This window comes from Anser cygnoides, chromosome 6 (genome assembly GCF_040182565.1).
Source record: "Anser cygnoides isolate HZ-2024a breed goose chromosome 6, Taihu_goose_T2T_genome, whole genome shotgun sequence".
NCBI lineage: Eukaryota > Metazoa > Chordata > Aves > Anseriformes > Anatidae > Anser > Anser cygnoides.
In genome coordinates, this window is record NC_089878.1 from 10272918 (window position 1) to 10285902 (window position 12985).

At 46.8% G+C, this 12985-nt stretch overlaps 2 protein-coding genes across 10 annotated transcripts in view; both read left to right on the forward strand.

Annotated features, from left to right (window-relative positions):
- SPAG16 (sperm associated antigen 16) overlaps window positions 1-421 on the forward strand; it is a 398441-nt gene extending 398020 nt beyond the window's left edge. For all 3 annotated transcript variants that reach the window (XM_048058307.2, XM_048058305.2, XM_013178764.3), the window contains one exon: window positions 59-421. In XM_048058307.2, coding sequence (XP_047914264.2) covers window positions 59-237 — 179 coding nt within the window. In that variant the 3' untranslated portion in view covers window positions 238-421. The remainder of the gene's footprint in view (window positions 1-58) is intronic.
- Window positions 422-638: 217 nt separating this feature from the next.
- VWC2L (von Willebrand factor C domain containing 2 like) overlaps window positions 639-12985 on the forward strand; it is a 41869-nt gene continuing 29522 nt past the window's right edge. For 6 of the 7 annotated variants that reach the window (XR_010832217.1, XR_010832218.1, XM_066999191.1 and 3 more), the window contains exon 1: window positions 639-3871. Coding sequence is in view for 5 of the 7 variants with exons in the window: in XM_066999191.1 (XP_066855292.1) it covers window positions 3461-3871 (411 nt within the window). In the remaining 2 variants the exon portion in view is untranslated. The remainder of the gene's footprint in view (window positions 3872-12985) is intronic. The other variant, XM_048058309.2, reaches the window with a different exon arrangement.

Genomic DNA, 12985 nt, shown 5'->3' on the forward strand with positions numbered 1-12985 from the left:
AGCACCGCTCTCTCACTGCTGCCTTTACAAACCTCGGTAACTTTGCTCTGAATTTCAGGTCGCACCGTGGCTGTTGCGAGCGGCGATGGATCCGTGAAGGTGCTGTACCTGGAGCTGGGACAGCTCTCCAGCCTGCGGGGCCACAGCGAGGAAGAAGTGCACAGCGTTGCCTTCGATCACAAGGCAGGGCGGCTGCTTTCGGGGGGTGCTGACGGTACGCTTTGCCTCTGGACCTGAGGACCAGCGTGCTGTTTTCACGTAACCTTAACCTCGTGGATTTACAGGGGGGGGAAATGATTTGACAGCGTTGCAGAGAGGGCTTAGTGAAGTGTTTCCGTAGTTAATGTTTTCAGGGAGCATAAGTGCCTGAGAGGAGTATTATTCTGCATTTTATCCGAATAAAATCCCTGGTTTCTTCCTCTTTACGCTGCCTGTTTTTCCGAACATCCAGCAGCTCTCGTTTGGTTGCTCCTGCAGAAATAGCTTTACAATGACGCCTAATGACAGAGCAGCCGAATTGCAAGGAGATCGATTTTGAGCGTAACACCACCAGAGCCACCAGCGCTCGGCTCCCCGTTTCCAATTCCAGCCTGCGGGAAGACGTGAAGTTTTAATAATGCAGCAAGGTGGGATTTTTGATGCAGCAAACGCTCCGGCCTCCACCGGGGCAGGAAGGAGGCCGAGTTGGGGAGCGCGGCGCTGATGGTAGCGGGGCCACCCATGGAAAGACCGCGGGGCGCGGGGGCTGCACGCAGCACAGCCTGAGCGCTCCGCAGCTGGATTATCATTGTTTTTTCCCATTCCCTCTTTTTTATTATTTTTTTCCCTGAAAAAAGAAAAGAAAAAAAATAATAATTATTATTAATAATAATAATAAGGGTTGCGGAGCTGCGCGGTGCAGCCATGCCCGTCCCTCGGGCTGGGGAGTCCCCGCAGGGGAGCGGGGCCCGCCGGCCGCGGGGCTCCTCCGCCCTCCCCCTGCCTGCCTACTGCCTAACCAGCCCCCTCCCCGCTCTTCTCCCCCCTCCTTCCCCCGCTGTGGCAAATCCTGAACCGCAAGAGATCCGCTGGGCATAGGGAGGGGATATATATATTTTTTTTTCTCTCTCCCCCCCACCTCCCGCCGCCCCCCTCCACTCAAGACCTGAGGAAATCCAGCCCAAGTTCGCCGCGATGACTGTGCTGCTGGCATCGGGGTTTCTCCGCGGCATCCCTGCCTCTGGACCGCCTCGCCGCTGCTCGCTTTGAATCCTGAACACTGGGTTAAAGCTTAATTCTCATGTCGTGGTTGCTGGGCTGCTGCTTTCCTGTGTTTGGCGATGGGAGGTGGAGGAAAAGGGATTGTCCGTGAGTCAACACTGAAAATGTGATTAGGAGGAACTGCTTTCACTAATCTGTGTCTAACCTTTTAGTCCATGTTGGCCTGTGACCCCTTTCAGCTTTCAGATCGAGCCTGATTAGGTAAGTGTAAATTATTCACTCGGGGCGAGGGAAGGTGGATGGAAACCTTTTACTCAGAGACTTACCTACGATCCTGGCCTCTCTCATGATGAGAAATGATGAGAAAGTTCAGCTGTAAACTAATTCTGAGCAAAGCAGCATTTGTTTACTTGTTGAAATCTGTCCGTACGAGGCGTCTGCAGTCTGTCTGATTTCCAGGATCACCGCTGAGCTGAGTGCCTGTGAGTTGCTGTGGGACGTCTCAGATGACTACAGGCTGTAGCAAAATAAAAAAAATATTTATGATCTTCAGAGAACTTTTTTTTTTTTTTAATTCGGAGAGCTTCTTCATCACACTTCAGCACATTGCCTTGATTGTTTCACAATTCCTCAGACATTAATTACTTCAGTTGCTCCTGCTTTTTGATTTTTTTCCCCCTAGGTACCCACCAATCTGCAATATTGCAAGCTACCTGTAGCATTTAGGTAGGCAAGATTCCCTGCTGTGGCGATGGGTAGAGCAGCTGCATGAATTGCCTGATTCCCAAACAACACGTTATGATAGATATTGCTGATAGTTGTAAGAGGGTGCATAGCCCTTGTGAAGGGAAAGGAGCTAGTCCTTCAATTAAGAAGAAGTCTTTTGAATTTGATAAAGCTTGTGTAATATCCGGTGTCTCCCTCTGTTGTGGCTTTGGAAAAACTGCTTTGTCAACAGGATCCCTTAGCTGCTTCTCTAGGATTAAAGCCTTCTCCTGCTCCTGCTGCTGCTGCTGCTGCTTTTTTCCTTCAGTTAAGGAGAACTAATTGCTGAAAATCTGCAGTCCACCAAAAATCCCAATACAGAAAAAATGCCTCCTTGGGGGGTGGAGGGGGAGGACGTGTTCTCCTGTGTGTGCAGGCTAATGCATGTTTGTGTACGGTGCGTGTGCCTGTCCGCACACTGAGACGGGAGGACGAGAAGCAGTGCCACACACATCCAAACAAGCCCTTTCTGGTGAGTGCCAGCAACTCCCTCCATCACCCTCCCTCCCCATAAGGCTCATATCTCATCGAAAAGTTTCCTGCAATACTTCGCCCAGTTCTCAGATAGGTCAGGAACCATGCTCCTGCTAGCGCTGCGCTGGCTGCTGGCTGGCGGGTAGGAAGGACGGCGCGCTGGTGGCAGTGATGTGGCACCACGGGCAGCCAATCGCGCACCCAAGGCGCAGGCACCGAGCCTGCTCTTGGCACTGGTTCTCCCCGGGGGCGATGCAAAGCTTCTGCCTCCCCGGGTCGCTCCATGGCTCCGCCATTTGAGCCAAGCTCTCCAAAGGTCGGCCCGTGCTGCATCACTCCCCAAGTTTTCCAAAGGCTCCAGCCTAGGCAGACAGACACATTTCAGCGGCTCCACGCGCTACGCAGGCATTTAACATCATCCTGCTCTCAGCATTTCTCCCTGCGAATTCCTAAAATGCTGAATGATGGGGAAGGTGGATTACATCGTGCTTTCTGCCAGGATTATACGGACCTGCCACAGGCTGGGCGATGTTGGTAGCCCGGCTAGCTTCTTCGTAATACAGAGGGACAGTGGCTACAGTGGGAGGTTAAAACCATGCTTAAACTTGGGTTCAGATCCCTCGAATCTGCAGTTTCAGGCAGGTACTTTAACTTCTGGTGCAGCAGAAAACTCAACTGCACAAATGAGGAAAATAAAAATCAGGTGATTCCTCTGAGCCACCATTTGTATAGGGGTATTTTGTGGGCATATGCTTACACATGTGTGCCTAATTTATGTATGTCATGTGCTTTAGTCTCATTACAAATAATTGAGGAGAGGCTTATTTCAAATGAAACAGAGATAGTTATCTGCATGGTTTCGTAAGCACTGATTTATTTTTGGTGGTGGTTGAAAGAATGGTCTTTAGTAGTCAATATCCCTTAGTATTTTGAGTTTGTTCTCACTTAAAAATATTTGTTTTCAGACCACCACACTGGTCTCCTTATGGAAGCAGCTGTTTCTCTCTGGCATTGAGACCCCATGGAGAAGCCGAGGAGGGGGATGGCTCTACATATCCACGAAGCCTGGATACTTCTGTTGGTAATCCCTGGTTTGGTGACTCCAGCTGCCATCAATCATGAAGACTACCCTGCCGATGAAGGGGACCAGACCTCCAGTAATGACAACCTGATCTTTGATGACTACCGAGGGAAGGGCTGCGTGGATGACAGTGGCTTTGTGTACAAACTGGGAGAACGTTTTTTCCCGGGACATTCCAACTGTCCCTGTGTCTGTACTGAGGATGGACCTGTTTGTGATCAACCAGAATGCCCTAAAATCCACCCAAAGTGTACAAAAGTGGAACACAATGGATGCTGTCCAGAATGCAAAGAAGTGAAAAACTTTTGTGAATATCATGGAAAAAATTACAAAATCTTGGAGGAATTTAAGGTATGAAACACTTACTTCAGTATTTAATATTAGTATGATACAGGACTTGTTGGGGACTCTCAAAGGCACTCAGTATTTGCTTATTGCTGTTGATCAGAGATAAAAGCAAAGGTCTTTTTAGCTGTGATGTAGGTCAGGCTGATGTGAAAGCTGCCACCTCCAGCCTCACGTGAACTCAGTGAGGGCCAGTGATGAGTGGAAAGTCCCAGAGCGAAATGCTAGCCTTCCAAAGTTGCTCCTCAACCTCCCTCTTTGCTCAGCATGAATCAAGTTGGACCGCTGGTGGTGTCTGTAAAAATGGTGGTAAACCAAAATGCTGGGTGCTTTTTAGGAACCCCCTTTCCAATTTGGATAACAAAAAGTGATGGCATGGTACTGAGAGTTGTGATTCATAACTATATGAGAATGCAAGTAAGTAGGTTGCAAGCTGTATTTAATATTTGCATTGCAGCTGTGGTAAAGTTGTCTAGAATGGCAGAAGATGAATTTCTAGGCAGATGACCATCTCAGGTACAGAGAAGCAGGGAGTTTAATTATAATATTAGAGTGCCTATTAGGAAAGTTGTGAAGAAATCCTTCTGGAATGTATCTTAAAAATAAGACCAGATTTTCAAAAGCCATTACCCTTTACACAACCTACATCTCTCACTCTAGTAAGTTTGATTACATGTTTTCAATTCTGCTAAGGAAAACAGTATTTCACAATGAAGTACAGGGTGTGTAAAGGCAATAGGTATACACGAGTTTGTGCTCCCAGGTCACGTGGCTTTAAAATTCATACCTCCTTAATTAAAAACAGCCTATAACTCTTCATGGCTGTATGCCCAATCTCATTATACACTTGCAAATTTATTTTCTTTTCTGACAATGAAAATACTTCCATATAGGTCTTAATGCTTCACAGATTCTCATAACATAGATTACAAATCCCTTTTTCCCAGGTATTTTTCTTTTTTTCAGTGAAGGTAGTATTTATTTTCTTTCTTCAATTATATATGGTTTGTGTTCATCTTTTTCTGTCTGTCTGTAGCTGGAATCACTCAGTGTGATCAAGACAGTCTAGAGTCTTAGGCACAAAACAAATAGATGAGGATTGTATCCTCAAGGGCCATCCAGCTCAACTTGTTCTCTGCTTTGCAGAGGAACATGAAGATGCTGATCTTGTGAACTGCTTGAATCACAGGTTATTGCCCTGTGAAGACCAGCCCAGCTTCACCCCACAAATATCATGCTCGAGTAGTCTTGATTTGTTAGTGGGGAAGTGTCCTGCACCTGGCACGTGCTCAGGTCCTTACGTGAAAGCTATCAGGAGTTGTTTTGGTGAGATTTTAGGAAAGCACTGGGAGAACAATGAGATGGATCTTTTCATTAAAGTATCTCTAACATGTGAAAAAAAGTACAGAAGTATTTATCACGTTTTCTGAAAGAAATAATCCCGCTCGTTAATGGATTAAAGGGCAGAGAAACAGAATTTAGGGGAGAAAGGCTATTAAGGGGAGTTAGAGCTGTCTGATTCAGAGTTTGTTGTGTTCAGCAACTGCGGGGTGTTGTGTGGAAAGCAAAGCTCCAGTGTCCCCAGAAAAAGGCACAGTAGATGGGGGCACATCATTCTCGCATGTGGTAGCCTTCATGTAGGACTCATGTGAGGTCCTTCATATTTAACTCACTTCACAGTCGAGCTTTTGATCTGGACCTGTGTTTTACAGAGCTTGATACCTTGTGCAACAGGGCATAAACTGATTTTTTGGAAATCTATGTGTTTACCTAGAACAAACATTGAAACTCTTTTCCTCCTAGAGATTCAGGCAATAGGAAATTGCTGTGCACTTCCAGGGGTGTTTTGAAAAAAAAAAAAAAAGGAAAGAAAAAAAAAAAAGGAGTACCCATGAACTCTGAGTTTATAAATGCTGTAGGAAAGGAAGAAATTCCAAGATTCAGGAAATTGCTGCTATAAAGCCAAACCTTGACTTCATTGAAGCATCTGGGGATTTTGCTGTTTGCTTCAATAGAACACAGATAATAGAATCCTAGAATCATTAAGGTCAGAAAAGACCTCCAAGATCACCTGGTCCAACCATCCCCCTACCACCAATGTCACCCACTAAGCACCACGTCCAACCTTTTCTTGAACACCCCCAGGGATGGTGACTCCACCACCTCCCTGGGCAACCCGTCCCAATGCCTGACTGCTCTTTCTGAGAAGAAATGTCTCCTCATTTCCAACCTGAACCTCCCCTGGCACAACTTGAGGCCATTCCCTCTGGTCCTATCACTGGTTACCTGTGAGAAGAGGCTGGCCCCCAGCTCCCCACACCTTCCTTTCAGGTAGCTGCAGAGAGCAATAAGGTCTGCCCTGAGCCTTCTCTTCTCCAGACCAAACACCCCCAGTTCCCTCAGCCGCCCCTCACAGGACTTGTGTTCCAGGCCCTTCACCAGCTTCGTTGTCCTTCTCCGGACACGCTCCAGGGCCTTGATGTTCTTCTGGTACTGGGGGGCCCAAAGCTGAACACAGGACTCAAGGTGCAGCCTCACCAGAGCCGAGTACCTGAGCTTTTACCTGCCACCTCTACAGAAGAAATCCAGAGCAGTCCATAGGTTTTATAGGCTGAGTTCTGCTCTTCTCTCACCCTGTTGGATTTATAAGGTCTGCAGACTTTCTCAAGCCCATTCCACACACACAGAGCTCCGTCTTTGCCAAAGAAGAGAGGCTTTCCCAGTCATTCTGACTCAAAAACAGACTGCTTCCAGTGGAGACGGTCACCATTTTTTGTGGGCTTGTAACCCTTTCACCTACAATTTGCTTTTGCTAATATGTAGGTTTTGAATCATCATCCATAGAAGTGCTCTTCATTGCTTAGCTACAGCTGAAATTAACTTTCATTTAAAAACCTTTTGCAAGTGTGTGTCTGTGTGTGTGTGCATACAAACATCCATGCTTGCTCTATTAATACTACCAGGACTGAGTCATCATATGGAAATTTCAGCTGCCTGATCTTTGCACAAATTAGGATTGTGTTTTCTTTGGGAAATCAAAATTTTTGAGAGGTTTCCATTTGGGAGAATTTTGCCATCTTGTTTTTAGGTTTCTGTTTAGGGTTGGGATGAGAAATCCAAATGCAATTTAATCCTTTTATTTTCTTACCACTGACCATAACTGTGACTACCTCTTGGTAAAAGGGTAGCTCTAAAGACCTATTTCCTGAATATTTAGCTTCCTTCTAGTGGGCTGATTTTGGACCTCTAATCTTTTTGACTCATAGCAATCATAAGCACAAAAAATAAACATGACAACAAGCCATCTAGCTCCGACAGCTGTCCAAATGTTTATGCTTGTGCCCCTAAATCATTAACACGTACGAATGAAATGCTGAACTGAACTTCAGTTGTAAATCTAAAGCTGTTAGGAGTCTTTCTGTGTGCTTTGTAAAACCTTGTGTCCCTTACAGATGGCTTAGTAACCCCGTGTAGGATCTCCACAGCTCTGTGATGGGTCCTAGGAGATCTCTGAGGGCTTTGGGCTCCGGCTGCCCATATGGAGCCTGCCTCATCCCCTCGGTTTGCCTGAGACTTATCCGTGACTTCTGCTGAGGCTGCAGCCAAAGGGGAGGGCTGTTTGCTTTTAGAGGGCTCCATCCGTCTCTTTCCCAACCTCATTTTCCACTTCTCTCCTTGCTGGCCTCAAATCCGGCCTCCTGGGTCTCCTCCAGTCCCTCTCAGAGCGAACACGGGGTGATGGGCGGCTTTGGGGTCAGCATGAGGGATGCTGCAAGGCTCAGGCGGTCCGGCTGCTTTCCCCAGAGAGATCTGGTGGGGACTCTCAGGGTCACTTAGCAGCTTGCTTCTGTTTTGATTTCTGTGCTGGAGGTTAAGGTCCAAGTCCCAAGCGCTCCGCACTCGCCTGTAAAGCAGAGATCTTTCGGAGAGGTTGCCAACCCTCCCCTTTCTTCCCGGGGAGAGAAAATAAGCAAATAAATCAGAGAGCGGTCTTGGTTATTGGGAGCGCACATGGTTGTGTGTTAAATGAATGTTCCCAGACAGCAGCTTATGTAAAGTAAAGGAGACAGCGTACCGCCAGTGTGATGAATGTTCATTGGCAGCTGATGGAGAAATCGTGCAAATGTCAGTGAGACAACAGTTTTCCTAAGTGCTGATTAGTTTTTACACTGCTGCATAACTTACAGGCAGAAAAGCACGTGTCTACCCGGGTTAATAAATACAATTTATGGCGGGGGTTATGGTATATTCGTAGCCACAGTTGGGAGCCTTTTGTAAATGTTTAGCTTGTCCGTTTGGTCTGTCCATAATCACCTCTGAAGTTCCTGGTCTCTCATCACTGAATATAGGCATGTCCAGACTAACCTCTACGGACCTACAGGAATACGTGGCAAAACGTGAGTTCACGAGAGATCGTCAAGCTGATGTCTTGAAAGGTTCTCTTCATTTCAGACCAAGCAGCTGGGAGCTGCTCCCTGTCCTTGCAGGACAGCAGCTCCCCGTGACATGATTTTCTGTAGCATGGTGTCATGGTTCTCAAAGTCAACAGCAGAAGATTTGTGGCCACAGACATTAAAATATCTCCGTTTGCCTGGCAGGGCTTTGGGTGAGTTATCCTTGGGAGGGAAAGGGATAGGTCTTGGCATCACAGCTTTGCCTTCCTGGCAATATTTAGCTTCATCCTAGGGCAAACTCGCCACTGACTTGAAAAGAGACAGGGTTTCACACCTGGAGTTCTCCTGTATTTTTCTGTCATGTTGTTTCCTTCCACTGTATCTTTGTCTGCGTATCACCTGTAATCCTTCAGCCAGGGCTCCTGTATCTCACTGACTTTATGTCTTCTTGAACAGCACTTTGCACAGTAGGGATCACAGCTCTAGCAGGGATCTTTGGGGTATAATCAGGATCCAAAATAAATGAGGGACTGTATAAGCATAGCATTATCATATACTAATTCTCAGCTCATTATGGAAACCTGTACTTCGGAATAGCAGCACCTCCTTCTCCTTGGTTAATGCTCTTTAAAAAAATGTTTTATTAATGCAATTATCTTAATATAACTTAACAAAATAATACCCTTCATCAAAAGGTGTTAGCAGAGGCATGAGCTCCTTCAGCTGCTCTCCCAGCATCGCTCAGCCCCTGAAATGCAGCGTGGCCATTCTGCTGCTGGATGAAAGGAGGCGGTGAAGACAAAAAGCGATTCCCCACCCAGCAACCGTGCCAGAAGTAGAAATTAAGTGGTACAAACCACAGCCGTGCCCTGACCACTGCTTACGCTGCCAGGGAATGCAGCCTTGTCAAACAGGAATGAAGCCACTGGGATGCTCCCAGGGCATTTCTGATGGGACAGTGCTGCTAGGTGAGCAGCAGGAGGCAGCTGCAGCCCTCAAGTGCAAGGGCAGGTAAGGGCAAGAAGTGCCTGGGATGCTTTGGGGATGTCTGTCCTCATGCCACAGCAGCCACAAGGTGCTCAGGGTGGGTGGTAAAGGGGAATTTTAGCCACGTGTGTCATAAGACGTGATCGCTGCACCCACCCTGGAGCCCTTCCCAGGTGAATTGCAGGGTGGCTTCTGCACTTCGTAGCAGAGGCACAACTCCTTCCATACGAGAAGCTTCATTAGGCCACCAAAAAAAAAAAAAAAAAGAGTTTCTTCCTGAGCTTTCTCCTCTCTGCTATGTGTTCATTTTCCTGGTGCATCTTAGCAAATGCTCAGATAGTCGCAGGCTAATAACTGCAAGAACAAGCATTAGTAAAACCTTGTGGTAGCACATAACCAGTGATCCAAATCACTAGTAGTTTTTAGAACTTCGCTCATAAATTACAAGACACTGATTACGAACCCAAGCCAGCATGGGACCCATATTTTAATATTAGCTTTTTCCTCTCCAAGATGTGTACAGCAGTTTGTTTCTTTTTCCTATTATGACTCAAACAAATGGGGCATTTTTTTTCCCTTCTTGTGTGTTCTGCAATTTCACATATGGCTAGAAAATCATAATACAAAAGAAATTTCAATAACGTGCCTGCGCTTTAATAAAAGGAACCATGAACAATGCCAGCTCACAAGATAGCACACAGCCATTGAAATCAGACAGGGGAAACAGAACATCAGTCAGATGGAAAAGTATGATTTATTATCTCCCTCCTGGCAAAATTACAGTGACAATGTCTACGCAAAGGAATCTGAAATTACTGACTTACTGTATTTCTGTCGTAATTCGTACCAAGAAAACATGCTAAAATAGATAGGCATGTCATATATCGATCTGTAGTGATAGCTATTTTTTAAATCGTATTATGTGCTTAGCTACTGATTCTATAACATATATATTACATTATGCACAAGTATGTTATTATAATAGGTAAAAGACAATGGGCTGTATTGAGAATTTGGCTACAAAAAAGCCATGCTGTTGTTTTCCCCAGCTTGCAGGGATATATGGAGAACCCAAAAGCTCACAGCTCGCTGGCACTGGGTGCGCTACAAGCATGTTCTCTCAGAAGCTCCCCTTTGAAATGGATGAGACCCAAAGCTCAAGCATCAGCACGATTCAGAATCACCAGGAATTGTTTTAATCACAGTCTATCATTCCTCAGAGCCATGCAGAATTTGGCCTGTACATGCAAACCCAAGGGATTGGGATTTTTCCAGTAAATATGACCCAGGAATGAACACATGCCCAACATTTGTACCGCCAATGCTGTGGCTGTGCTTTCAGAGTTTTGCTCCAGGAAACAGCCTGTCAGTGCTGCTTGCATCCAGAACTGGGGCATGTCCAGAGAGCTGGGGCTACTGAGAGAGAGGATATCTAGCTGCATGCCCAGAGAAGGTAAAACCAACATTATAGCTTCCAGATATGCTCAGGGAGGCTAAGGAGAGACACATTTGTCCCTTGGCTTGCTCAAGCTATGTCCCTCCATGTAATCCAAGATGTTTCTTTAGAGGTGGTGAGCATGAGGTCCTCTGGTCATCATCCTGTGAGTAAGGATGTAGCCCGCAGAAACGTTGCCAAGTGATGGGCGAGACGTTTTTCTGCAACCATTCCCTACCAGAGCAAGGGGAAGCGCAGGTGTGTGTTTGTTGCTACTAGAATGTGCTTTATGCAGAGTTGCATTCATTAGAAATAATTCTCAATTAGATAATTATCCTAGATATTGTTTTTTAAACTATAATTAGATAAGTCAGCTAATGACAATGCTCAATCTAGTTGCAAAATAAAAATACACGTGCCATTAGGCTTCCTTACTCTTTGTTCTGTGGTGCAGTTGAGAGAAAATTCTTGGGGGGAATGATGAGAAACTCAGCTTGCTTGGAAGAGTATCAGGATTTGAAACAGCTACTCAAAGGAGGACACGTCCCAGTCTGGTTGCCTGTGGTCATCCTGGGCAGGAAAACCTTCTTGACAGGGGGTTAACTCCGTGTAGCCTCTCATCACAAACAACTTATTCAAACCCTGACTGGGGAATAAAACCCATTTTCATTTCACATCCTTCCCTCCTGGTGCTCAGAACTAAATGTGATAACATCCCCTGTGGGCCAGACACCTCCCGGAGGCTGCTGCCTTTTCTGCTGATGGTTTAAGCAATGGCAATAGGAATGAAAACTTCTGCTTCTCCCCCAAAGTGTTGCTCACCACTGGAGCCAACTTGCACGCTGAATCCCTGTGCTCCCGTTGCCAGTGATGTGTGGCAGAAGAAGACATCCCCCTTGCCCTGTGGCTTCCTGACCTGAGCGAGGAACTGATTCCAGCTCTCCTTTGCCAGGGCAGTGAGATGTTTCCAGGTTTCCAGCCACCAGCACAGGGTTAAGGGGGATTTCAGGCCTGTTCATTGAGGGCAGCCCGGGACATCAGCCTTCCCTGCTGTGCATACATGTGCATCAGGTTCAGGGGAGCTGCTTTCCCCATGGTAAACATCCTACATGCAAAGTGCTGATGGGACAATTTGGAAAATGTCCTCTAAAAGTAAAGAGCTGCTTTATTCTGGGGGCAGGTCCTCTGCTGCTATGAACTGCTGCAGCTCCGTGGATCTCAGGTGGCCCTTTGGGATGTTACACTGGTGTAAAGTTTGGTCCCAGCCAGATCCTCTTCAGTGGAGTTTGCTTGATGCTGACTTCAGATAAGGATTTGCCCGAGGGAGCTCCCAGGAAGCCTTCCGCCTTCCCTTGACTGCCCTGACCCAGCCAGGGTGATTTTTTCCAGCTGCCTGAGTGATACCCAGCCGTGATCTGGGTATGTTGTGAGGGAAAGAGGAAAGGGACCAAGATGCAGTTTTCCTCCCCGGTGATGTCTGGTTATGTCATACATCCGTCCCTGATACAAATTCAGCATTTTATCAGCATACAGAGCTGATCTGACCAACTTCTTCCATCTTTTGGCATGAATGAAGAAGGAAACAGCAGAGTCAAGTGTAGGGAAAACTCAGGTGAAAGGGATCAGCTTTCTGAACAGGTCCTTGGGTCCCTTCCCCTTGCCCCAGGAGGCTTTCTCCTTGACGTGGCGGCATTGGCAGCGGCAAGAGCAGACAGGAAGGGAACAGAGAGCAGAAAGCTGCCAGCTGGGCTCGGTTTCCCTCCTGATATTAAAAGGAGCTTAACAAATGTGAAGCACACACAGACATTTTGCCCGTGTCCGAATGGGGCTGTGCATCCCCCGTTTGAGCTGCAGGCCCATCTGTCATAGCTGTAACCTTTTGAAAGGAGTCCTGGTCCCTGTGCACTGGGCACGTCTGAACCAAAAAACTATTGTAATAGAGCCATAAAAATTATCACCAAAGTAATACAGACCTCGGTTCCCTCGGCCCCAGGGTACACGAGGTACAACTATTGTCAGGAACAAAATGAGACATATATCAAAACAAAGGGAGCGTTCGTACAGAAGTGCAGAGTCATGTTGTTATGGAAAGCTCCACTGCTGCTCTCAGGGGAGAAAAGCAATCACGGGACTGCAGATACGGAGCACCCATGGAAAAGGGGCCAGGGCGCGGCTCAGGGTTGTCTCTGTCTTGTCAGCTAGTGGAGAAGTGACTCTTTCAGACCCAGACCTGGTTCCAGGAGCCTTATAAACGCATCAGTTTGTGTGGCACGTAGCACATGTATGCATCCAGAGCTCCTAATG